Raw genomic sequence first — 26,876 nt, 5'->3', positions numbered from 1 at the left:
ATTAAATCCAGCAATACATATAAAGGATGATATATCATGTTTAAGTAGGATTCACTCCAGAGTTGCAAAGTTGGTTCAACATCTAAAAATTAGTGAACGTAATTTGCCATATTAACAGACTAAAAAAGAGAAAATATGATCAACTCAATGATGTAGAGAAAGGATTTGGCAAAATTCAACACCTATTCATTATAAAAACTCTAAACTAAAAATAGAAGGACATTTCCTCAACTTGATAAAGAGAATCTGTGAAAAACTTACATCTAACATCATACTTAACTGCAAGAATCTGAATGCTTTCCTCCGATTGGGAAAAAGGCAAGGAGTTCCGCTCTCAGCATTTTGTTTTCTTTTCGGCATTGTATAGAGGTCCTACCCAGCACAATAAGGCAAGAAAAAGCAATAAAAGGCACATAATAGAAAAGAATGAATAAAAACTTTTTATTCATAGACATGATTGTCTATGTAGAAATGCAAAATACAGAAATACAGAATAAAATTTACCATTAGAGACAATCGGTACATTCACAATGTTGTGTAGCCATTACCACAACCTAATTCCAGAAGATTTTTATCATCCCAAAGGGCAACTGTATACACATTAAACGCTTTCTATTCTCCTCTGTTTTAAAATGTACCTGGGATTTGTTTCAATTAGGTATGGGAAGACACACAGAAATAGATACGACTGTCATGAAGGATGACGTTTTTCTACCCACAGATCCATAGAAACAGGAGGCAGGGCCACACGGGGAAGTACCAGGGGTGGTTAAGAGGCAGAAGAGAGGGGGACATGTGGACGGGAGCCTTTACTGTGGTTTGTGTGTGGCAGGCTAGGCAGGGCAGGGTAAGCAAGCTGAGTCGACTTCAGGTTAGAGAGTGAAACCCTTTGAGCGGCCAGGGCTGCAGAGGTGGTCACTAGTTGTTGGCAACTGGTTCTGGGGTGATTTAGGGCAGGGACTGTGTTCCAGACTGATAAAATGAGTAGGGTTGAGGTTTGCACTCAGGACTGGTTGGTTTGCATGTCAAAGGGATGTCCTCAGGCAAGCTGTTTGCTATCTCCAAGAATCCACTGAGTCTAGGAGGGACAATCCCTCTCTGGGTCCACAAGGCCCCAAGACGTCAAAGCATCATAAGATACAGAAAACAGAGCACATGGTTAGTACACGCCCTCCTCCTAACGCTTGGCAGCTACCAATCTGATTTGTCTCTATGGATTTGCGTCTTCTGGATATTTCATATAAATGGAACCATACAATATGTGACCCTTTTTCTGGCTTCTTTTGTTCTGCATAATGTTGTCAAGGTCCATCCATGTTGTAGCACACATCAGTATTTCATTCCTTATTTTATTTTATTTTATTTATTTATTTATTTTTTTTGCGGTACGCGGGCCTCTCAGTGCTGTGGCCTCTCCCGTTGCGGAGCACAGGCTCCGGACGCGCAGGCTCAGCGGCCATGGCTCACGGGCCCAGCCGCTCTGCGGCATGTGGGATCCTCCCGGACCGGGGCACGAACCCGTGTCCCCTGCATCGGCAGGCGGACTCTCAACCACTGCGCCACCAGGGAAGCCCTCATTCCTTATTTAAAAAAAATTTTGATACAATTTTCAAAGGTTACTTTCTGTTCACCGTTATTACCAAATATTAGCTACGTTCCTCAGGTTGTGCAATGCATCCTTGAGCCTCTCTTACACCCAGTAGCTTGTACCTCCCACTCTCCCACGCCTGTATTCCTGTAGTCTGCTTCTTTTTTGTTATATTCACTAGTTTGTTGTATTTTTTAGATTCCGTATATAAGTGATATCAAATAAGTACTTCATTCTTCTTTAAGACTAAATAATATTCCATTGTCTGGCTATACCATGTTTTGTTTACCCATTCATCCATCAATGGACATTTGTGTTGTTTCCATATTTGGGCAATTGTGGATAACTCTGTTATGAACATGTGTGTACAAGTTTTGTTTGAACACCTGTTTTCAATTCTTTGGAGTATATACCCAAAGGTGGCATTGCTGGGTCACGTGATCATTCTATAATTAACTTATTAAGACATCACCAAATTTCTCCACATCCTTACCAATACTTGCTAGGTTTTTGTTTGTTTGTTTTGTTTTTTATTATTATAGCCATCTGCAGCTGGTCTTTTATACATTGTTGGTGGGAATGCAAAATGGTCCAGCCACTGTAAAACAGTCGGGCAGTTTCTTCTTAAGTTAAGCATACACTTACATAGGACTCAACAACCCCACTCCTAGGTATTTACCTGAGAGAGACGAAAGCATGTCTAAACAATGATTTGAATGCAGCTTTATTCATAATCACTGAAAGCTGGAAACAACCCCAATGTCCGTCAACTGATAGATGGATAAACAAATTGTAGTTTGTTTCTTTCAATTGAATACTCAGCAATAGAAAGAAACAAACTATAGATGCATGCAACAGTGTGGATGAATCTAAAAAGCATTATTCTAAGTGTAAAAAGCCAGACACAAAGGGCTATGTCCTGTACAACTTCGTTTTTATGACTTTCTGGAAAAGGCAAAACAGGAACATAAATTAGATCTGTGGGTGCCAGTGGCTGGGAAGGGGGAGGTGACTGACTGCAAAAGGCACAGGGGAACTTTATGGAGCGATGGAAATGTTTTGCACAGTTGTCAAAAGGTATCACATTTTAAACTTAAAATGGGTGGAGTTTATTTGCAGGTATGTTATACCTTCAAAAAAGGAGATAGGGACCCAGTTCTCCATCCCATACTTAGATCCGCTTTCCTACCTTTGTGTATGGAATATACTTGCTTGCTGGCTGGGGATCTCAGTGTCTCAAGACATACAACAAGGGAGTCAAGAGGGTGGCGTGGTGGTGAGGGAAGCTGGGCCACTTCTCCACTCACCCCAGAAGCAAGCACAAGACTGTTTTCTGTTTCTTGGGTTTGTTACTTCGTGTAATCAGCTCCTCCATCACCTTCTCTCCTCCTCCTTCACCTTCCCCTCCATTGCATTGACCATTTTCCTTCACTTTGAGCATAAAGAAAACATCCAGTTATGTGAAGGTTCCCATCATGTGCATTGTTATTGATTATATACCAAAATTTTACTCGCAGAATTTAAAAAATAACAATATTCCAGATTTTTTATACGACTTTAAAAATGGAAAATGAGTAAAAACATTTTCTTCCTCTTAAATTGCAAACCTCTGTACAGCCAAAATATGAGGGAGTGTGATCCCAGCTGCTCAGCCACGAATTAGCAGAGGCCACGGGTGTCAGAATGGATCCAGGATATAGGAGTCCCACCCAAAAGATGTACCACATACCTACAAAATATTTCCTGTGTGACCCAGGGAAATAAAGGTGACACTTTCATCCTTTGGTACTAGTGTTCATTAACTTTTCCTCCGGGGGGGGGGAAAAAGTATCCATCAAAAAGCTAAAATAAAGCTAGTTTCCCTTTATATTCAGAGTTCAGACAGCGTCTCCTCGGAGTTGGGTGTGAGGCCCTTTTTGAAGAGGGGTAAGGAACAGTCAGCAGGGCTGAAGAGGCAAAAAGCAGAATCGGAGGGAGAAGCCTGGAGCCAGCAGGCCTCACGCCCGCCACCGGCTTCCAGCTCGAGGGAGCCCAGCGTCCTCCCTGGCACTTTCACCCGTGAGGAGGGGAACCTGAGGTGCACCTGGGTTGTTACTTATCCATCTTCCCTAAAGCAGGAGATGAAGAAATGAAGTAGGAAAATGGAGTCAAGCCAAATAATTAAAAACCTTCTAAGAAATGTGTAGCCTGGAGAAGTTACATCTCAGCCCTTACCCCTACGTAAACACACACACAGACACACACACACACACACAGACACACACACTCACACACACACACACACACACACTCTCACACACACACTCACTCACACACACTCACACACACTCTCACACACACACTCACTCACTCACACACACTCACACACACACACTCACACACATTTTCTCTTTAAACAAGGACAGCCAATTGTTCTGTGTCCCGGTCACCTGGGAGAGCTCTGCGCCCACTTCCCCACCGCTCTGGTGACCTCTATAAAAGAGAAACTTGCCACACACCCTGAAGTGTTTCCCCCAGGAGACTTCCTTGATGAGCTTTTATACTTAAGAGTTTTAACACACGCACGTTTAATTCCAAATTTATTTTTTGAAACATTTGAGGTCAGATCTGTATGTTTATTTAGATAAGCGTTCAGGACTTTTTCAGTCAAATTTTCAACTTGTGCAATTAAAGTTTTCTGAAGAACATTTTAAAACATGTATACAGTTTTAATTTAAGATCTGCTAAAGCTCAAAAGTGTCACGTGGAAGAGAGACCATAATTTCTAATTATAAAGTATTGGGGAACGATACATTCACATGACCTTTCCAGGAAAGTTTATGACCAGGCCACAACAGGACAGGGGCTTTATGAGGGGTCAGGGCACGTGTGGTCACCGAGGCTCCCCTGCACATTACTTAGACAGATTAAAGAAAAACCCAGTCCCCAGGTTCTGGAAGTACCCACCCCGGCCCTGGTCTTTCCAAAACGCCACAACGTGTCTAAGTGTGACACGAAGCTTAAGTTCCCCAACCCGGATATCAGTTTCTGAAAACAGAACCTAGACCTTGTCGTGTTAAGGGAACCTCACGAAACTTTCACTCCGAGCCATTCTTTCACAGAGGGGAAACTGAGTCCCGCTGAGACGAAGGGACTAACCCAAGCTCATCCTCTGGTCGGCGACGGAGCACTGAATCCTGATTCCTCCTCATATCCTGGTTTTTCTCTGCTCCTGCACAGACTGGATGTGGTTGGGTTTTACCTTTTTTTCTTACGAGATGGAGCAGTGTTTAAATTGCATGTCTTCCTGTTCCCAACTGGTAAACCTAAAAGTGAAAATATAACTAGATACAGCAAGAGGAAAAATGGATGAATGCAACCTCCCCAGCTGGCTGTCACTTTCCAACTTCTCTCAAAGTAAAAGTGGGTCATCACATCTTTCCTTAGAACTCTCCTTCGGTTCCCATTGCCTTCAGAAGGAAATCCAAACCCTGTAATTGGTCCTGTGAGAGCCTGGCTCCAACATTCCTCCCAGGTGCCACCGCAACGTACACGCCTTGCTCGTGGGCCCAGCCTCTCTTCCAGGCGGGACCTCCCCAATCTCAGGGCCCCCCAGGCCTGCAGCCACATGGTGCAAGTCCAGCCAGTCAGGGTTCCATGCTTACCTTCTCTGCTGGAGCAACGGGAGAAAACTCGTTTAATTAGTGCTGCCATACCAGGATAATATGACACTGAAGTGTCACGCCGGTCATCCTCAGGCACAAGGGGGGGGGGCCTTGTACTAAGACAGAGTGAGGCTCACACACAGAGGGAAGCAGAGCTGCAGGGTGGACGGGAAAAGAGAGACACAGCATCACCGAAACTCCTGGATCCAGCTAAGCCTGAAGCCAGCCAGAGCCTGAGCTTCTGAAGTAGTGAAGAAATTCCTTTTCTGTTAAACATGTACAGATTGTGTTTGTATCATCAGTAACCAAGAGAGTGCTGGCCACGGATCCCCTGAGCTCCCAGGTGCAGGGACCACCCATTGTGGGGACACCCATGACTCTTGACACATTCTCATCTCTCCTGGTAGACTTGCTCCCCCTTTGCTGGTGTCTTCCCCAGCACCTCAGACCTCAGCCCGGGTCCAGCACACTCCACTACACCCCTCAACGTGCTGCATTGCGAAGTCTCTGCTGCCTGGCTCCTACCCCACTTCTTAGCGTGGCATGAACCGCACAGTCAGTGATCATGAACCGGCCTGCACTAATACTCTTCTGTCTTCCATCAATTCCTCCCTCCAGTGTACAATAAAATGCGTGTTTTTATCAGAGTGTAACCGTAAGTCCTCTTATCTCTCCACCCATCAGAGTCAACAGGATCTGCTGGGCTCCACTGGAAAGTGCAAAGTTTGAAGAGCCGTGGGGGAGGGAAGGAGAGGGCAGAAGATGTGACAGATTTTAAGATTAAAAACAAACACGACAGGACGGTGAGAACTTAAAGGAACTATCTGAAAGGGGTGGGGGGCCGGGGAGAGAAAACATGCCTTCCTGAGTCATGAATTCAAGTCAGGCTAAGTTAAATCCAGCTACTCCTAGAACCACAGTGGATGGCAGCCTCTCCCAGTCCACCGTGGTGGGAAGCTCCCGGGCAGTAATACGATCCCAGCAGGACCAGGAGTCCCTGAAAGCTTCCTTGCTCTCTGGTATAAAACGATGCACCACGTTTATCTTGTACACGTCTTGCCCCAGACCTTAAGTCAGCCATTTCTTCAAGGAGAGGCCACCATATGGACACCAGGGGTGCTCACTGCCCCTGGGTCACTCAAGGCGTCTGTGCTTTTCCGACGGTCAGGGTCAAGAAATACATTGTTTAAGAGGAAATACATTATGAGCTCATACTGATATTTCCAACAAATTTAGAAAGCCATGCTCTTACCTAACTTCTTTCATTTTATATTTGTATCTCTTTTCTTTTAGGGTGGAAATCTCAATTCCCAAAGATGTAAACATAATAACTTGCTTTAGGTCACAGTTTCAGAATGACAGCAGCAATACTGTTACTAGAAATATGAATACTGAAAACAGATTAAGCCTTTATGCGGTTCTTTTCTCTCTCCTTTACAGTCTATCCCTCTAGGGATGGATAGAGTCAAATCACAGCGTTTAAAGTGATCTTAAATTATTTCTGTCTGCATGGTTAAGCCACAAAGATGATACAAAATTAGGTACATCTGCCTGATTTTGCTTTTGACTTTTTAGGGTTTTCTACTTTTTTCTCATTTTGGTTTAATTTTTAAATAATTATGTGAAACATTTATATGGTTTCAAAGTCAAATCTACATAACAAGTTTTTTTTTTTTTTTTTTTTTTTTTTTTTTTTGGTTTTTTGGCCTCTCTTTTTTTTTTTTTTTTCCTTTTCGGTGCACAGGCTCCGGACGCGCAGGCTCAGCGGCCATGGCTCACGGGCCCAGCCGCTCCGCGGCACGTGGGATCCTCCCGGACCAGGGCCCGAACCCGTGTCCCCTGCATCGGCAGGCAGACTCCCAACCACTGTGCCACAAGGGAAGCCCCATAACAAGTTTTATGCAGAGGAGCCTGGCTGCTGTCCCAGACCCCTACACCTTGTTCTCTCCCTCCCATTCTTTTTAGGCCAGGGTTGATCTTTCTGGTGTTGTTTCTATTTATTTTTCATTCTTATTTTTAAACATTTATTTATTTATTTTTGGCCGTGCTGGGTCTTCGTTGCTGCGCGCAGGCTTTCTCTCGTTGCGGCGAGCAGGGGCTACTCTTCGTTGTGGTGCGTGGGCTTCTTGTTGCGGTGGCTTCTCTTGCTGCGGAGCACGGGCTCTAGAGGTGCGCAGGCTTCAGTAGTTGTGGCTCACGGGCTCTAGAGCACAGACTCAGTAGTTGTGGCGCACGGGCTTAGTTGCTCCACGGCATGTGGGATCTTCCCAGCCCAGGGCTCGAACCTGTGTCCCCTGCATTGGCAGGAGGATTCTTAACCACTGCGCCACCAGGGAAGCCCTCTGGTGTTGTTTTTAAACTGAAATTAGGTATACATTCCACGTGAAAAAAAAATCATAGCCTGAGTTTGTTGCTGATTTGATCTTAAAGGCATTAATAAATGTGCGGCCAAGGCCCACGTTATCCCCACATTACAAGTGAGAGATGTCGAGAAAACAAGGCACCCTGGGAAGAGCCCTAGCGTTCATCTTCTACGCTACGGTCCACAGTCGGGGTGTCGCAGAGTTCTCTTGCAGAGAACAGGGCCCACACTGGCTAGTTTATGCAGGAAACAACTTATTAGGGAATATGACAGAATTGCAGTGGAGCTGATAAACAGACTCTAGACAGGGCTTTGGGGACCGGCTTGCAAACCACACTGCAGACCTGGAGCCCCTGCCTCACTGTACCAGGAAAACAGTGATTCCAGAACCAGCCTGGAGTCAAGGAGCTACTGCTACTGCCACACTCCCAGCGTGCTGGGTTCCACTCCAGAAAAGGGTTGCTTTTCCCCCTGCCTCTAGATGTGAGCAGACACTGCCCTTCCAGGAGCAGCCGAACATCTCCACCCCAGGACTGCATCTTGCAGACCAGGGCTGCCAGAGTTGGAGAGAGGTCCTCTGTAGCTTTTCAACTCCTGCAATGCGGGAAGGATCTGTAGGAGAAGGACGGAAAGGACCGTGGAGCACCCGTCCACCACGTACAACTGCACACACTGCAGGAACCATCCTTTCAAGCCTTGTCGTGGTAACATTAGACGCGCGAGGCAAGGGTCTGACTGTTATAACGCGGGCTTGGCCTATGCCCTCTTGAGCGATTTTTCAAAGGGAAATTTCTAAAAGGGATTTTCCTACAGGAGAATCGTACCTGTAGGTCATCTGTGCCTTGGATATCAGGTGTTCGCCCCTTGTAAGCCCAGCTCCACCCTATTGCTGTGGCTTAGGGAGGTGATCGGCTCTTAGACGGGACTTCCAGAAATCGTTCTCATGCCCGTGGGCAGCAGGGCAGACAGAGTGGGGTGGTGCACCCTACAAGGCAGGCTCCTCTCCTCCTTACACGCTCGCTCTCTGGGCTCATGGGCAGGGGGAGGGGGGAGGGACGTCTCTGGGCTTATGTAAGCTGGGCGGGAAACGGGGGTCTGGGCCCTCGGTCTCCGCGAACTGAGCGACGCACGGAGTTGAAGGGCAGCAAGTCGCTGCGGTTCCCATACGGCGCGAGCCCTTTAGACGCGCAAAGCCTCGGGAAGGCTGGGCCCCAGCGAGGCCAGGACGCTCCCCACGCCCCTCTCACTCTCTCTTTTGTTCCTTAAGTTTTAATTTTAGATTTTTAAAGAGACACGGAAAGCTATTTTGCTGCGCTGGATAGTCTGAGCGCCATACCAGAGCTGGAGAAGGAGGTGGTCAGGCGCGGCGGGCTGGGCGCGGCGACTCCTAGGACCCCGTAGTCTTAGGATCCTGTAGTTTTCAGATCGTGAAGCCCGCGGGTGGGGAAGAAACTGCAAACCAGCAGCGCTCTGACGCAGCCACATTGTGCGCGGGCCTCTCCCCTCCAGCTCTGTCTCCCATCGCTAACTGCGGGGGTGGGAAACGTCCCCCTGGGCCGCCCGGGCCGCACACGCAGCCGCTCGCCCTCGGGTTTCCTAACGCGGTGGGCGCGGCCCGGCCCCGCGGAGCAGCCGAGGCCCAGCCACGCCGGCCCCGAGTTCAACTGCAGTAAAAGGGCCCAGCCCGCCCTTGATCACGCGGCTCGCCTGACAGCCCCGCTCAGGCCCGGGTCTAATTGAGCCCGGGTCACCTGGGAATAGGTTCAAAGGCATCCAGGCCGTAAACCACCTCCAGGCCCCGAGCCAGAACGGCCTGGCGAACAAAGAGCCCCCGAACCACTTCAAACGCGCCCGCGCTCGGCGTCCAGATGGCGCGGGGCCGACGTCCCCGGTGTCGCCCGCCGAGGCCGAGCCCCCGCTCTGCGGCCGCCCGGGCTGCCCCGCGGGCGCCCAGCGCAGGGGAGGCCGCGCGGCTCCCCAGACCGCCCTCTGTCAACAGCCGATGTGCGAAGGAGAGAGTGGGCCCCGAGGCTGGGGCCCTGCACCGCGGCCTAGCGGGCGCCCCCGCCCCGCTCCCGCACCCCCGGCGGGGGCCAGGCAGGTGGGTGCGGTGGGCGCCGGGCGCTCCCGCGGAGGCTCGCGGTGGCGCTGAGGTTTTAACGCACTTAGAAGGACGGCCTGCTGAGGCCGTCGGGGCCGGGGCTCCCCAGCAAGTTGGGGTGAGAAACTCCCCCATACAACTGCTGGGCAGAGCAGGCCGCGTCTCCACGGATCCCCGCGTCGCGTGCGTGGAGAGCGGCGTCTCCAAGGGCACCCGCGTGTCCGCACGCCCGCTGTCTGGGCGCCGGGGCTACTGGCCCCCGCACGTCCCCCACCCCTGGCCGAACGTGCGGGCCACGGCGCGAACTCGCTGTGCGCCCCGGAGCAAGCAAGGCGCACACTGGCCCGGGCGCCCCCGGGGTCTCCCCGCCGCGTCCTCACCTCCTGGGAGCGCATCCAGGGTAGGACTCGCCACCCGCACCCCTCGCGGCGCGGGAGAGACCCCGCAGCCCGGCGAGTTTCGATCTCCAGTTAAGGAGCAGACAAAGCCGGGTCGGCTGAGCCCAGGGCGCGGCGCGGCCGGAGAGCGGTCAGAGCCCGGGATGGAGGCGCGGGCGACGCGCGAGGGCCCGGCACTCGCGGGTGCCCGCCGCGGCCGGGGCCTAAGGGGGAGGCAAAACTGAAAGTGCCGCGCCGGGGGGCGGGGGCGGCCAGCAAAGGCCCCAGAACTTGCCCTGCCCCCGGGCGCGGCGGCCAATCAGCGCGCCGCCCTCGCTCCTGACAACTATTTAGCAACCCAGCCCGGCTAGGGTTTCCAAAAAAGTTAGAATAACTTCCTCTCCCGGAGACCTCGGTTTTGCACAAGCCGGCCTTGAAATCAGAGCCTTTCGAGCAGCTCGGAGAAAGTGTGCTCGGCGACCGCGGGCTTGGCCAGCGGCGCGCGCTCGGCGCCCGGCGCCCCCAGCCCCACGCGCGCCGGGCGGGCGCCATGGAGGAGGGCTCCAGCTCGCCCGTGTCCCCCGTGGACAGCCTGGGCACCAGCGAGGAGGAGCTCGAGCGGCAGCCCAAGCGTTTCGGCCGGAAACGGCGCTACAGCAAGAAGTCGAGCGAAGATGGCAGCCCGACCCCCGGCAAGCGCGGCAAGAAGGGCAGCCCGAGCGCGCAGTCCTTCGAGGAGCTGCAGAGCCAGCGCATCCTGGCCAACGTGCGCGAGCGCCAACGCACCCAGTCGCTCAACGAGGCCTTCGCTGCGCTGCGCAAGATCATCCCCACGCTGCCCTCGGACAAGCTCAGCAAGATCCAGACGCTCAAGCTGGCCGCCAGGTACATAGACTTCCTCTACCAGGTCCTGCAGAGCGACGAGATGGACAATAAGATGACCAGCTGCAGCTACGTGGCCCACGAGCGCCTCAGCTACGCTTTCTCCGTGTGGCGCATGGAGGGCGCGTGGTCCATGTCCGCCTCCCACTAGCGCCGCGCCACCCACGTCCGGACCGGCGCGCCAGGGTAGGTGCTGCGCGCGCGACGGGCGCCCTCCTCAGCGGGCGGGCCGCGGCGGCGAGGATGGGGTGCGCTTTTCCTTCTAGCGACAGACGGGGGTCCATCGGGAAGCTTCCAGGTGCCGGGGCACCCTTGTGGTTTTGTGCAAGCTCCCAGGCAGGGTGTCAGTCGGGAACGTGCCGACTGGTGACAGTGGTATTTTCCGTCCTTGCTTCTGTGGAGGTGGGGGCCTGTGGGTGAGTGTCGGGGGAGTGGGCATCAGAAGAACTGCCCGGAGCCGGCCGGGGCAGAGATCTGGGGACCAGCTTACCCACTGCGTCCCTCGGAGCGGAGGCCGCCCGGGAAGCTGCCTGGGCCGGGCCGGGCCGTGCCAGGCTGTGGCTTCGCCCCGTTCCCGGGGAGTGGCAGAGCGCGCTCGTCGTGCGGACACCCAGTTCTCCTCGACTGCTCTTGCAGGGTGTCCCGGCCCGCGCCTCGGGGACCCGGCCGTCGGCGACCTGGCCCGCCCGGTGGGCGCAGAGGTGTGGACCGGCGGCGCCTGGGTTCGCCTGGGGAAGGCGGGAGGACGCTGCCCTTTGCTGGCGGCTCCGGGGGCCAGTGCAGCCCGAAAGCCGGGGACCATCCGCGCCCCGAGCGCGGAGGACAGGGCCGAGGCTGAGGCGCGGAGACCGGAGCGCGGACACCGCCGCTGGGAACCCCGGCTGCCCGCAGGCAGGTGGAGTGGACCTCGGAGCTGGGAGCCTCTGGCCCCAGCCTTGAACCTCGAGAGTCTGGGAGGGGGCTCTAGCCGCGCTGCGACCGAGCGTTCGGCCCTGCAGGAGAGCGCGAGGGGTCCAGGCTGGGAAACAGGTTTGCAGGGAAAGGGAGGCGGTGCGACAGGGCCCGGCGCCGGAGAAGGCAAAGGGACACGGCTGCCGAGAGCACTGGAAATTCTGGATTCCTCTAGTAGAGCGCTCAGGGCGTCCTGCACCGGCCCCTTTTCACCAGACACCTTAGAAGCCCCTTAGACAATGTCTAACTGCGGAGATGCTGTCCTGTCCTTTCCAGAAGGCTCTGTGACCATGCCTCTCTCAGACGATGGAGTGAAGGGTGCAGGATTTTTGGTGGAGAGAGAGCTGGGTTAAAAATCCTTCGTACTTGGTATGTGTTAGTTTCTCGCTCATCGTGCAGTGTTTTTATTCACGTCTCCACTTCACACAGAAGGAATTTAGATTAATCAAGAGCGTGCAGCCGCCCATTCTCCCAAGCATATCCATTTCTTTCCTGTGTGTTTTATAATATCTGCAAATGCTTTTGCTGTGGCTCCGAAAGGCTGACCTAGCACAGGTGGATTTTATTTTATTTTTTTAGTTTTTATTTCTGTGCCACTGAAAATTCTTTTGGTGAAATAGGCCCCTAAGACAATAATCATTTTATAGGCTTTTTAAAAAGAATTTTTAGCAGAGAATAACTTATGGGGATCTTCTCCTATCTTTGTCAAAAGCAGATGGAAAGTGTCTCAATCACATATTTCCCTAGGAAAGAAAGTTTGGATTGGCCGAGTACTACAATGCTACAGTGGGATAATACATTAATTCTGGTTTTTGCTGCCTAAATTATGAGCTTCCATTAGTTAATTCCATTTACCCTTTCTACCACCATAGTTTATAGCACATCTGAAATAAGAACAAACAGATGAGGAACGTCGTCTTTTTAAAACGTACACATATATAGCTTTGTTCAAGGAAAAAGTCAACAGAATTATCATTAAGACTTCCCTCCAGAAAATTATTGAAAACAAAAGCAAGAGGTATTACCTTAATGCAGGAATTTCGTAGGATCTTTTGAAATTCATTTGAAAAGAATCGCATTCCTAAAACAGAGAATCGGACATAGAGCACAGTTCAGATTATATAAAAATAAAAGGTATTACTTATAATGAATAAATGAAAAGCATTAAGAGTTTTCTTGGGAAAAAAGTCCCTGACATGTAAGAGATAAACACATTCAGCTGGAGAGCAAATGATCTCCACGGGGCCCATTTATTTATATTTTTCTGTACTTGAATATAACTGACTAGGTCTGATAAACCAGTTTCCTTAGGTAGGTAGATACCCACACTGTACAGAGGAGGAGGGAAATGTGAAAATCTTTGACCCCCTGATGATCCTGGACGCACCTTGTTTTTACTTATCAGGCATGTTCGACAAGCTTTTGCATTCTTTCTGTTTTGAAGCTGCTAGTCTGTGTGAGTATAAATACAGTCATAATTGGTTTGATTTCCTGAAAATGTTGCTCCATGGCATTTGTTATTTATTTGTAACATTTTTAAGACGCATTGGGTCTATGTATTAGTAAGGAATTTCTAGACCTTTCCATAAATTGCATGTGATTTTAGTGTCTGTTGAGCGATATGAGAAAAGCTGTGTCTAGTTGAGCAGCAGCCACATGAGATGCCGAAATCGCCCCTTTATATAAAGAGAAACACAGGAAGGATCAGAATACTGCTGGCGCTAATGTGGATCCTGACTCTTTCCTTTGGCCTGGTATTTAAAAATACAAATACACAATGAATCAGGTGTCTTTGGACAGTCAGCGGGGTTCATCTAATCTGAACATCTCCAAAGGAGTTTTCAGTTTTCTCGTTAAATGCCTGAGTCTCCGGTGCAGGGTTGGCGGGGCACCTGGCTGGGAGGGTGTGGGGAGGTGATGATTACTTATCAGATATTTTTCGTGTTCTCTGCTTTGTGGTTAAAGAAGATATCTAACTTCTGCAATCTGCAAAGATTTTCAGTAGGTTCCCACCCTCAAAATACTACTTATTTTTCCCTAAGCACTTTTAGTTACTTTGGAGAACAGAGTAGGACCCTGTAACCATCTGATGTGTATAAGCCTTTTCCCCTCTCCTGAAAATCGACTTTTTGGAGGTGTTCGTTAATGGCTAAATTCAGAATGCTTGCTGGTCGTGAAAGAAAATGAATCCCTATGGTGAATGGAAATGCAGAATCCTAGGAGAGCTTTTGGTTGGTCAGGGGAAGAAGTAGAATGAATGGCCCAGCTACTTGAAATATAAATAATGTTTTGTTATAAAATGCCCACTGAAAAGATCTGATGTAGATAGAGGCTGACGTCTGTTACGTGGGTATTGTTTCCTTAAACATTTGTAGTTACTCTAAATCTTGCAGGAAGCAGGTCTTGCTACCCATCTGGCCAGAGTGGGAGCCGGAGGCTTGGGACTTGGAGAGTGGCTGTTTGAGGTCATCTGAAATGTAGTACTTTACTGAGGTTTTCTGAAAGCTGTACTATTTTCGGACAAGTCTTGAACCTGAAAGAGTTGAGTTTTCATCCTCCTTGCTTCACTGTATTTTGGATAGACGGCACAGAGGCCAGATTCCTTTCGCCTGGTGAAAAGATCATAAAGTAAACTCCTTCTGAGCAGATCACTATAACTCATAACTGTAGTTTAAATCTGGGCTTTTAAAAAAACAAATATTTTAATAAGCCAGTTTTAAAGGCTGAACTTTTATGACAGTTTTTAAGCTTAGTATTTATATTAATCTATTCTCATTGGTGTCTTTAAAAACCCTGTGAATGTATGCTGGAAAGTCTGTTTATGTTTGTGTCTTGTCCTGGGAAAGGATAAATGTACTGCAGAAAGCAAACCAAATGCAAAGCTTTCCGCTAGCAGAGAATTCACGGACGAGGCAATAAGATTCAAAGAAGAGATGGATGCGTTAGTGTAGCCAAGAAGCAAAGCCATAAAGAAGACATAGAATCTAAGAGCTACAGACATGGATGCATTGAAAGGTAAAGCCAAGATGAAACACTAAAAGCAGAAAATGCTTAAAAACAGATTTCACGTGGTCCCCTGCGTCTACACATGTGATAAAACTGTGTAGAATGAAACACTCACACACACACACACACGGGTGCGTGTAAAACTGGCGACATCTGAATAAGGTCTGGAGAGTGTATCAATGTGAGTTTCCTGGTTGTGATATTGTGTTATCGTTTTTTGAGGTGTTACCACTGGGGGAAACCGAGTGAAGAGTGTAAGGGAATCTCTGTGTACTGTTCCTTACAACTTCCTGTGACTCTGCCATTATCTCAAAATAAAAAGTTTGAAAGAAAAGATATTCCACAGGAATTTTAAAAATTTCTGTATTCAAATGAGCAAATTATATAAGGAATGATTATGCCTATCTCAGAGTAATAAACCCCCAAAAATGTGCTTTGAGCAAAAATCCATGTTTTTCCCTGATATCATTTGCATTATTGCACTTTTCAGAATATTAGGAATTTCTCATTTTTGCAATATATAATGAATTAGAAGTGGTTCCTTTTAATTCTAAAACAAAGAGTAGAATCCCAGAAATCTAGAGGAGAAATACCAATCAATACATTTATCCCTTTGCTAATAACGAATATATTTTTCAAAGGAATTTCAGGAAATATTCACCTGAAACTGATACAACATTTGCTTTTAAGATACTAAGTCTATATTGACTTACATATCCCCCCCACACACACTATTCTGAAGCCGATGATTTATCAAAATTATTCATCCAAGAAGTGTAGAGATTGAAGTCTTACTACACAGTTGGGGGATGGGGAGAGAGAGAGACAGAGAGACACAGAGAGAGAGAGAGAGAGAGAGACTGACAGAGAGATATCAAATCGTAAACTGAGGCATGGTTATTTTAAATTAATATTTGTTTGTCTTTAATAGGAACGTATTTTGTGTTTGGGTAAGTCTTTGACCGCAATTTAGTTATATTAAATGTGCCTTAATTTAATGTTTATTTTGGAGTGAGATACAGTGACATTAACGCTGCGATTTCCATGCTGATGTCAGCTAAGGCATGGTGGGATTTTTCTTCAGTGATTGCTAACAGTTGTCATGCTAAAAGGAGACTCGATCAGAAACTGGAAAAGCCAGCACGTAACTTTATTCCGACCTGAGAAATGTTTCGTGGTTACTTGAAAATAGAGTCATTTTGAGTCAAAACAATGTCTTCCGTGCTTTGAAATCTGTATTATTTTATCTGCAACTCTCTTGTTTAGAATAACATGATCCTGTGATTATGTGTAAGAGGCAACATGATTGAGAGAGCGAGGCATGGTGTCTGTGGAGGCTGTTATTGTTCAATTTCTTCCCATAATATCGTTTTCCTCTGTTATTTGATCAGGGAAAGATTTAGATGACCCAGCTTCTCGTGATGTCTCCTGTAGAATGGTAATTTTACTTCTCATATCCTAAGAGCAATGCCTCTAAAATTGGCCACATCTCTCCTTTCTTTAGACCAGAATTTCCCCATCAATTGAATGAAGGACAGGGTTGAGCCCAACGAGCTTTAAGTTATCAAAATCAGTTATTCTGAAAAATACTCCTCCTTTCTTTTTAGCTCATATTCGACCTTAAAAATAGCCACCTGCATCTTTGGGGAGAAATGGTAAATTATGTTGTCTGCCATTAGATTCCTTTTCCTTGCTGTTTGTGACAGAGGGTTCACATTTGTTCTTCCGGACGTGCAGATCTGGTGTGTGACTGATGGGAAAGATGTGGGCAAAAACTCTAATTTTATTAACACTGCGATAGAGACCAAACAACCAACCCCAAGCCCAGGGCTGAGGTCTGTGCTGGGGTCACAGCCAGGGCCTCTCCGGAGTGTCAGGGAGAGCAGCTGAGAAGGGAAACCGGTGGTGGGTGTTCAGCCTTGTGCCTGGGGAGGGAGGTGTGGGGATCCTTTGTCCGACTCCCCATGGAGAACAAATGCCCCAAGTTTCGTTGTTCGTGCTGTTTTTCTATTGCTGCACAAATGAAACACCACACTGGCCTTTCTGTTCGGTTCTCTCTGAGTGTGTCCCTCTTCTTAGCGATTCAAGAGATTTTTGCTCCAGAGACAAGTGAGGGCTCCTTGAGGAACAGCTTGTAAAATAAACAAACTCCCTGAAAGAAAACACAGGCCAGTAGTTTCTAGTCTCTGCCTCTGCGGCCGCGGTGGATTTCTGTGTGTGTTCGACTTTGATTTAACATTCTGGAAGTCAGAATGCAAGCAGGCAGCACGTTCTTTCAATCACGAGACCTAGAAATGAACATTGAGCTGCTATTTCCTCTCATTAATCTCAGCTCTTTAAGTAGATTTGTTTGCAGGGAGTGTAGTGGGATCAGAAGTCAAAAGCCATTTGCCTTGTTTGACTTTCTGGCCCTGTGGGCGCGAAAGTGCCTGCTACCTAGTCGTCTGCTTCCGTAACTCAGACTTTTAACTCGGGAAGAGTAACAGGGAAAGCTAGCCTGCAGGGATGGGAAGACCTGTACTTACTGGGTCACTTCCGGAAGGCTGTGTACATTGAAAATCCCATTCCTAATGAGACTGCCTTGATCAGTACACAGGAGCTTATCATTTCTTTGGGAAATGCCTAAAATTACTGCAAATTGGAGAGGAAAGGAGCGGGGAAAGGGCTTTATTTTCTTTCTCGAGTTGAGAGCATCGCCACGTCTCTATTCATATAATTGGGTTTGACTGATGAACAACATCGTCACTGAAGATTAATTTTCCTGAGTTTAAATCATCCCAAATTGCCTACTACGTATATATCGGGTCGTAACTAATGAAAGTCTTCAGAATACACGTGGCCACCTTGTTGTCCTTTTTCATGATATCTGTATGCGTCGGTGGGAACCTAAGAAAGAAGATTTGATCCTTCGTGCATTTTTTCTGTCTGGTGAGCCTTTCTTCCTCAGCTCCTTCCCCGCCCGGACCCTACAACCCCGCATCCTCTCTGGCGCTCATCCTTTAGCTGAGATGTAGCATGATGAATAACGGAAGTCCACGAAAGCTTTCATATCGTAGTAAGTGATAAAGGATGAACAAAAAGCCCGTCCTCAGGCCGCGACAGCAGCACAAACAGGCGTGGGGAATAAACACCCCGTCTCAGGTTCCCTGAGTAGAGCAGGCCTGGGTGTTCTGGAAATTCAGTGCAGCTCAGTAATAGATGTGCAGCCAGACCCCCTGCCCCCCAAACTGTGCGCTGGGTGACGCCCTCTCCTTAGCTGGCGATCGTGACTCTTCTCTAAAAAAACTGTTCCACTGATACTAGAACAAAAGTGCCCCTAATGGATATCTGTACCCTAGAAAGCCTGGTGTGTCCTGTTTTGTTGAGTTTTCTTGTGCAAAATGACCTGCTTCAACCACCTAGAACTGCATGAAACCATGTGGTGACTCCGCCGGCGGGCGCTTCCGGGCTGATCGTTCGCAGTGTCCGTGCTGGGGCTGCACGGGATCTCCACGCACACCCCTCTTGTGGAAAGAGTCCGCACAGTCAAGTATTTTAAGGGCAGAATTAACTCAAGGCTATTTTGCCGGATGTTAAATTATTGCCGCTTCCGGAACTCTCTTTTAGACGATTTTTTGAGGGTAGAGATTTTCTTTTAATTAAACAATAAGCAAAAAGCGTGGACTGTGATATATTCATCTGCTCGTTTCAAAGATCAATATTATGCGACATCCACTTTTGTTTTATTACATTTCAAAAATGAACGATTTCACATAATTTCATTGTTGAGTAAATTTAATCTTCTTACGCGTCTCCAGCGATTCTGGAAACATGAATCGATCATTTATGATTTATATATGACAAAGGTAACTTTTTCAGGAATGGCAAAGTAAAAGAGAAAGTGAAGATCTGAACAGGAAAAGTGATGTGTGGAGAATTGCACACGGAATAGGGCGATTGAGGGGATCAGGGCCCCTGAATAAGGAAACGGAAGGATCAGGAGTGTGTGCGGGCGCGGACCTCCCTCTGCTGGTCCCTGGAGACCCATCGTGTCTCCCCAGGGATCCCTGAGAAACCTAGAAGACAGGGGTTTATCAGAACAAACACCCTCCCGGCCTTCCCAGAAAAGGGACACTTTGTAAAATCCAGTAGGGCTGCCTCACCGCTGCTGTGATGATGCCCCAGGCGGGAGGCCACGGGGCCGCATGACCTAACAAGGACCTGCAGAGCCTTCACCTGCCACCTGCCCCGGGGCATCAGCGTCACCCCGAGAGGGCCATCCCAGACGTCCCAGAGGTGGCGCCCGACTTGCAGGACCCCACCAGAGGCAGCGGGTGCCCCAGGTACCAGAGAAAGCAGAGGTCCCTGAGAGCGCGGTGGCTGAGCGAACACCCTGCATAGGCGAGGGGAGCCCAGGAGGCGGGTGCTCAGCTGGGCCTGACTGGCCTCGGAGCTGCTGCTGATCTGCCCTCAGGTCACGCGGACGAACGGCTGAGTGTCAGCCAGCGTGGCTCAGCCTTTGCCAGGGTTAACGAGAAGACGTGGGAACTCAGCACTGGTTTCCTCCTCCTGTAGATAACCCCACTGTCAAATTTCACTTTGAAGCTTTCGCTGGTCCAAAGACAGCAGACTTCCAGGAGATGACACCCGCCCACCACTGAGGTTCACAGGGGAAACAGAACGCGCCTGGCTTTGCTGAGAGAAGCCAACTCACCATGCTGGCCATCTTGGGAAGCATCCTTCTGCTGGAGCCGCCGAGTTCTCTGAATGGTGATAAAGCGTTATTTGCAAGGACGACAGAGTTCATCCTCCTGGCTCGTTCCTCAGAAGCGTGTCAATGTGCAGATTTTATGAAGCAAGCTCTTGGACAGTCAGCTTGTGTTGTGTATTTTTTGAAAGTTACAGCGAGTATCATTCAATGTTAATTACATAATTTCACTTTTGCTAACCAGAAAGAGGCAAAGGGGAAGTGAGGACACAAAGAGCAAAGCTGGTGTGTTTCTGGCTCCTGGCACCCACCGTGCTCCCTCCTGTGTGACTCTTCACAATGTGAATTCTGGAGGTTTTAAATGTTCACGACTACATGTGGTCAACGAGCCTCTCCCCAATGGATTTTGCTCTTCAGTGAAATCACCGTTTCCAGAACAAATCATATGCAGTTCTTTCCCTTAGTGAATTTCCCTGACATGGCATTTTTCTATTTGGAGGAATTTTAATCAGACAGAAAGCAAAGGAAGTTGCTCTTGTAGGGGCGGGCTAGGTCCCCAAGTGAATCTGTTGGGAAAAACCCATTGTCTTGGGTCCAGGGGATTGAGAATCCAAACAGGACTTTTCCTGAATTTGAACATGCAGTGGACATCAATTTCCTGCTCTCAGCCCTGCATTTTTGGGCTGAGGTGTGTCATAGCTTCGCTGGGACTCAGTTTTCCTGCCTTGCAAAATGATGGGGTAAGTTTCTCACAGTCCTGCGGTTATCAAAATTCCAAGAGCCAGTAGCACCCAGCCATTCCCTCCTGGGTATGTACACCAAAGAATTGAAAGCAGGTGTTCATACGGAAGTGCACACTCACGTTCATAACAGTGCTGTGTACAATAGCCAAAGGTGAAAACAATACAGGTGTCCATCAGCTGAGGAAGGGGTCAGTACCGTGCGGTCTCTCCATACAGTGGAGGACTACTCAGCCAGAGGGCGTGATGTACTGGCTCATGCTACAGCGTGGGTGAATCTTGAAAACATTACGCTGAGTTAAAGAAGTCAGACACAAAACACCAAATAGCGTCGATTCCATTGACATGAAATATCCGGAACAGGCGAAAGTAGATTCGTGGTTGCCAGGGACTGGCGGGGAGGGAGGACGGGACACAATTGCTTAATGGGTGTGGGATTTCTGTGTGGGGTGATGAAAAAGGTCTGGAACGAGATAGCGATGATGTTTGCACAACAGTGTAAAGTTCTCCTGAATTGTATACTTTAAAATGGTTAAAATGATGAATTGTGTATTCTGCCAGCAAAAAAAAAAAAAAAAGAAAAAAAGTCCTGAGTCAGACTGTGGCCCTCTCTGGTGACTTGATGGGATTTGGGGGTGGAGGGGTGCTAAACCTTTACCTTTTCTCCACTTTCCAGAGACGTAATCCAGCTTATCCACTTGATTCAGCGCTTATCAGATGCTTCTCATCTAGTCAAGTTGTGTTGCCGAAAAGCATTTTCCTTTTGAAATCTCTTTCCTAATGTGTTCATAAAAAAAGTCCCTCAGACAATTCTGCTAACACACTTAGCGGCCTGTTGATTGTGTCTCTGGAAGCCTCTCCACGGTGGACTGGGGTTCCGGGGGGGAGGGGCGCAGGGGCGGGAGTGGCCCCAAGGTTCTGCCCTGCCAGCCATCGACCCAACAGACAAGAACGGGGAGCATCTTCACACCTGCTGCAGGGGTGGCCCAGGAGCATTTGGACCCGTCGCGTCCAGCAATGGGCTCCCTAAAGCCCAGGGCCTGCCCACGAGTGTGCCTATCTCAGTCTGGTTCGCAGGCTCAGAGACCCTCAAAGGGGGTGCTGTGGCCACCCCGAGCTGGTGATTCCTGAGAACGGGGGCCTCTGGCCCTGCGCTGCTCTTTTGGGTAAATCCCTCTCTTTCTCCAGTGCCACCTTCTAAGGGCTGGGACCCTAGCCCAGTGCAGAGTGGACATGTGACCAGCATGGTGGGGCCTGCCCCCAGAGAGAGGGACATGGGGAAAGGGGTGGCACGCCATCATTCGGGGCCAGTTGGGTGGTTTTTTCTCCTTTGATCTTTTTTCTCTCCTTTCCCCACTGCTGAGTTAACTCCTCACCTGCTTCCTGAGCCACTGTGCCCCAGAGACCCACCAAGGGAGACGGGTGGGAGAGTGCTTCCTCCGCCGTGATTCAGTTCCACTTCTAAAGACGCCATCACCTTCGTGGTGTCGTGCAGTCAGCACTTTGAGACACTTGCAGAAACCCCAGAGATAGTGTTGGGCTCACGGACTGTGTTTTGAGAATCAGACTGGAGGGCTCAGGAGAACACGAAGCAGGTCCGAAAGAATCTCACCAGGAGGGGTGAGTGGCTGAAAGCAAATTTGCTGCTGCAGTTCCCCCCTTCCTGGTCCTCTGTGCACCCCTCCCCCCAAAAGAAAACCACCAGGGAGGGAAGAAGAGAGGCAGACAGTTTCCCTCAAGCTGCTGAGAGAGAGAACTCAGATTGAGGCAGGAGGACAGGACAGGTTGCCTGCCGGCCCCCTAGTTAAGTTGTGTCGCCGCCTGACAAGAACCCGGGTCACCCCCGCAAGCCAGACGCGTCTTGTCCTGGGGCCCCGAGGCATCAACGCCACGTGCTTCCTCCTGCAGCTGTGAGGACGGAGCCCAGGTGCAGAGGGGATGGTCTCTGATTCACGAGTGCAGCCCAGCGCTCCTGTACCTGGGGACACTGCTCCACTCTCCGGCCACCTCTGCTCTGAGTAACTGAACCGGGGGCTCACCATATCCCCCTGGGTGCCACACACTGTGGACACTGGGCCAGCACCCGGGGTAGGGCAGTGTCATGTTGGGCGGGTGGGCTCCATCCTTCCTGCAGCTGGTTTTCATATAACCGTCCGGGTGACGGGAACTAAGTCGGCACCCTTGGGCGCACACACACAGGGTGCCCCCTCCCACCTACCCCGTCCTTCTCACTGTCCCTGCAGCCAGTCGGGTGTCACAATGTCCACCCACCCAACCTCTCCATGAAAACATCGCCGTCAAAGCTAATAGAAAATCAGGCCTCCTGGTGAACCCTGGCGGACAAAATGAATGTCGTTTTGTCCCGTCAAGGTCCATGGCTCTGTCCGGCGGGGATCACTGACACGTGTGTCCACCCCCAGCCCACCGGCTGGGGTGCAGCAGGAGCGCCGCAGAGCCTGACAGTGGATATGGAGGGGATGGAAATGACGGTGCTGATGTGAAACCTTCACTGCCCTGGCCCCTGCGGCTGGTCATCTGAGGAACAGCAGACACAAGTCACGAAGAGAAGGAATAACTGCAACTCAGTTAAAAAATGAAACTTCCAAATACCAGAAAACTAGGATATCCAGAATTTTCCAATGAACTGCGAAGGAAATATTTACACTGTGTTTTATAATGGATCAATATTCTTATGAGACAAAGAGCCCTTAAAAATCCATAAGAAAAAAGACGATCACCCAGTAGAAAATAAGGGCAAAATATATGAACTTACGAAAGAAGTTCAGTTGGTCTATGCACATATAAAAGTGTTGAACTTCAACAGTAGCCAAGAAATTCAAAATAAAACAGGAGGATACTATTCTTTTACTAAAGTGGAAAATTCATAGAGATAATGATAATTCCCATTATTGAAGAAACGGTGAGGAAGCAGGTCCTCTTGTCCCTGCCAGGGAGAAGATACACTGTAAAATCTTTCTAAAGAGGTTTTGACAGTAGGTAAAAAAAAAGATTGAAGAATTGGAAATAGGCTTGGATGGAGCCAATGCACTTCTAGGATGTTTCTTTGAGTGAATCACGGTGGCTCTGCCCAGCAGCAGACACGTTCATATCAGCTTTGTTAATATGAGGGAAATGTTTAAAATGTCCTGAATGAATCGCTTGAATAAGCTGTGCAGTTTAGCCATGTTCTGGAACACGATACCATCAGCAGATTTGGTATCGTAAGCAAATATTTAATAATGTGAGGGAAACGGTTATACAATGGAACAGAACATATGATCCCAGGTTGAAAATTCAGAGTGTGCTTGCGTGGGTATGTTCGTCCAGAGAGAGAGAGAAAGGTAAGGACACGTGTCTGTAGACCAGAATGTTAGTGGAAAATCTTCCTTTCCTTCTTATTTTTATTGCTTTTCTTTATTTTCCAAATTTTCCGCAAATGCCATGTATCACTTAGGCAATTTGAGAAAACCAACCAGGACGCTTGCGAGGGAGGGTGGAAGGCTCCTACCAAGCATCCCTTCCTCTGGACTCTGGTTAACCCTCCGACCCCCAGGCCCACGCTGGTAAAGCAGGGCTCCTGCAAGACAGCCTTCTGCCCTCCTGCAGATCCGCCCTCGCTGGAACTTTCACTCCATGTCACAACTTTGGTTCCTACTGAAGTAACATGTGAAATATATATTTTTTGTTATCTTCTGTAATCCACCGTCACTACCCTGTCCCCTGTCCACCGTTTTGTCAGAGGGCCTTTAATGCTGGGACCATTTGATGTCTTCTTCCAGAACCCATCAACTTGGCCCAGCTGGGCTCCCTACCGGGACCCCAGGCCGGCTTCTTCTGGTGGGGGCGGGGCGGGGGGGGGGGACCATGTACCTTTCTGCTTTCTGCCCTTATCTCCTGGGCAGATCGGCATAAGCGTTAATTACAGGAATTAGCTCATCCTCTTCCCCTGTGGTCACCCCGCCCTCGGTTTGGTTTCAGCATCCTCATTTGTCTTTCTTTTCTTTTCTGTATTTGGGGATATATGCTCTTAATCATAAACCACTTCAGATTTGTGGAAGCAAGTGGAGAAAATACAGTGGACTGACTGTCCCCGAATCCAGACTGAGAGGAACCCCAAGAGAGAAGCCTCCTTACCTTCTGGAGGCGCTTGTGCTCACCAGTCACTGGAATCCAAGGTTCAGATCAGTCACCCCCCCCCCCCCCCCCCCCACCCCACCCCCGCTCCTGGCCTTCGGGAATGAACGGCACACGTTCAGGACTGAAGCAGAAGCTGGCGGTGCCGGTGGGTTGACGCCCCCTCCCATCCTGACAAGTCAGGTTCCCTAGAAGCCTGGACCCCGGTGGTTTGCAGCCTCACCTACTATCTGAATCACACCTGCACCTCCCAACCTAGTGTCCCTGGGCTGAGCCCCCAGCTCTGAGTCTCACGTTTCCTTTCCAGCTCTGAACCGTAATCTAATTTGCTCTGAGGCTGTCTTCTTTCACACCCTGGGCTGCGCGGATGCAGGCTTCTGGCACATTCTGGGACCACCCTTGCCAGATGGCCAAATCCTTTTCAGAAGGATGGCTGAAATGTTTGTAGGTTTCCATCAGTGCCGGGTGGAGTGGCGCTGAGTCTCCAGGAGGGAAAGCCCCGGGCAGACACTCTCCTCCAGGCTGTCTGTCCTCTGCAGTACGCCCGTGAGCACACGGATGCAGCGAGCTGTGCTTGAATTCTCAATCCGAAACCACAGTTGCCTTTGCTGTAGAGACATAAAGAAACCAGGAGGTTAACGGCCGGGTTAGTCCCCGCCGTGGGCCTCCTGCATGAATCAGAGCCGACGGGGGAGCATGAGTGAGTCAGAGCGATGGCTTTTTGTCTTCTAGCTGCGCAAATAAACAGAGCAGGAAGGCCGAGTGGGGCGCCAGGAGCACAGGGCAGGAGGCGGCGCCCTGCCCCCGACGGTCAGCCTCGGCCGGGGGAACGGGGGCGCAGGAGGTCGGAACCCGGGCCGGGGCCTAGACCAGGTGGGACCGGGGCAGGGAAGCTGGTGCCGTGGGGCACAGCCGGGCCGAGACGGGTCTGGGGGAGGCGGGTGCAGGCCTTGGCTGCTTTGCAGAGACACGGAGCCAGGGTCCCCCCTGCCAGGGGTCCACCGCCCCTTGGTGCACCCTGCCCAGCCTGCACGGGCATAGGAGGGACCCTGTTCCACGCCCTGCGCTCGGCCCCCTCTGAAGTGCCCGCTGGGCACCTCCCCTCAAGCAGCCCCCTTCTCTGAGCTCCTGTGTGCCAAGGAAGGGGGTTTGTGAAGCCCGCCAGGTGCAGCTGGCTGGCACCAAGGTTTGGGGGTGGCTCGGAGGGGTGCCTCCCACCGCGGGCCTGGCCGCGTGGCGATGTGAGGGGCCTCCTCTCTCCCCGCAGACTGGTTCAGAGGGAGGAGCCGCGTTGCCCCAGAGAAGCTCAGGGAGCAAAGGAAGACCAGTGAGGGTGCTCGCTGAGGCTGTAATGCGGAGTATTTAGGGGTCCCAGCACTTGGCACGTAGAGTTACTTTAATCCTGAAAATGGCCCAGCGAGGTGTGTGCCCTTACTCCCGATGCCCAGATGGGGAAACTGAGGGGCCTTAGCTGAGGCCATCTAGCTGCAGTGGGCGGAGCCAGGAAGTGCCCGCAGGTGGTCTGTGCCTTCAGCAGGTGGTCGGAAACGTGAGACGCCCCCTCCTGTTCCTGGGATGGGTGGTCACACTGGGGATCTCTATTTCAGACGAGATGGGGACCCCCATGTGCCGTTCCCTGGGGAGAGAGCAAGGGTTGGGCCTGGATGCTGGCTGCGCACCGGTGGCATTTCCTGCGCCCCTGCCCACTGCCTGCGGGAGCCCATGCAGCTCTCTGCCAGGAGGGTGGGGGTGGGGGTGGGGGGAGGCTGATTCTGCTTCCAGCCACCCCCCACAGGTCGCCACGCCTGTGCGTTTCTGTTTCCATGCTGTCAGGATTCAGCAAGGCAGGCTGGTCATGATTCAGCCTGAACACAGGAGCCCCAGGTCCAGAAATGGATTCAACCCTCCCCAACCCAGGTTACCCTCCTGGGCATCAACCCACTAGGCAGGGGTGAAGCCTCTGAACTTACAGAGCCCGGGGACGAGGTGAACCTATAGACTTGTCACGGAGCTTGTTTCGTTTGCTGTGGTATTAGAAACATGTTCCTTCTGACCCAGAGAATCCCGGCTCCCTGTTTAAATGTGTGGCGTAGGTAAACAAGCAGATGTGATGCTCCCTGTCAGTAGGGAAGACTCCCCACTGTCTACACAGCGCCAGCATGGATCGGATGTGCTTCCCAATAAGGGAACATTTCCTGTCACTCAGTGCCCTGCCCGGCAGGGGACGGTTGGGGCCCTTCTTCTGGGCCCATCTTAGGACAATAAACAATAAACAAAAAAAAAAATTTTGTTTATTTAATTTATCCTTTTTATTCAACTACTTTTTAAGAGCAGTTTAATTTTCACAGCAAAATTGAGGGGGAAGTACAGAGATTTCCCATATACCGTCCGCCACCCCCACACA

General features: G+C 50.1%; 2 protein-coding genes and 1 long non-coding RNA gene across 5 annotated transcripts in view; 1 reads left to right on the top strand and 2 right to left on the bottom strand.

Annotated features, from left to right (window-relative positions):
• Positions 1 to 4,150: 4,150 nt before the first annotated feature.
• LOC113625910 (uncharacterized) lies at positions 4,151 to 6,894 on the bottom strand. The gene is made up of 2 exons (XR_003434932.1): positions 5,233 to 6,894; positions 4,151 to 4,893 (listed from the first exon to the last, which is right to left on the bottom strand). It is a non-coding gene; the product is annotated as an uncharacterized LOC113625910 (long non-coding RNA).
• Positions 6,895 to 7,544: 650 nt separating this feature from the next.
• Positions 7,545 to 10,276, bottom strand: LOC113625907 (translation initiation factor IF-2). Its single transcript, XM_027116836.1, is given in 5 exon segments — positions 7,545 to 9,380; positions 9,382 to 9,505; positions 9,508 to 9,567; positions 9,570 to 9,648; positions 9,650 to 10,276. Coding segments are annotated over 5 exon segments (894 nt in total). The 5' UTR covers positions 10,091 to 10,276; the 3' UTR covers positions 7,545 to 9,190.
• A 169-nt stretch (positions 10,277 to 10,445) lies between these two features.
• The window catches only part of TWIST2 (twist family bHLH transcription factor 2), a 50,000-nt gene continuing 33,569 nt past the window's right edge, over positions 10,446 to 26,876 (top strand). Inside the window, exons 1-2 of one of the 3 annotated variants that reach the window (XM_027116819.1) lie at positions 10,446 to 11,140; positions 19,496 to 21,230. In XM_027116819.1, coding sequence (XP_026972620.1) covers positions 10,623 to 11,105 — 483 coding nt within the window. In that variant the 5' untranslated portion in view covers positions 10,446 to 10,622 and the 3' untranslated portion in view covers positions 11,106 to 11,140; positions 19,496 to 21,230. Of the gene's footprint in view, positions 11,141 to 19,465; positions 21,231 to 26,876 lie in introns of those variants that run through there. The other 2 variants (XM_027116827.1, XM_027116810.1) reach the window with 2 other exon arrangements.

The sequence above is a fragment of the Aethalodelphis obliquidens genome, unplaced genomic scaffold, assembly GCF_003676395.1.
Source record: "Aethalodelphis obliquidens isolate GAN/ISIS:26980383/991018 unplaced genomic scaffold, ASM367639v1 scaffold2, whole genome shotgun sequence".
In the NCBI taxonomy this organism is placed as follows: Eukaryota; Metazoa; Chordata; class Mammalia; order Artiodactyla; family Delphinidae; genus Aethalodelphis; species Aethalodelphis obliquidens.
This window is presented reverse-complemented; position numbering and strand designations above follow the sequence as displayed.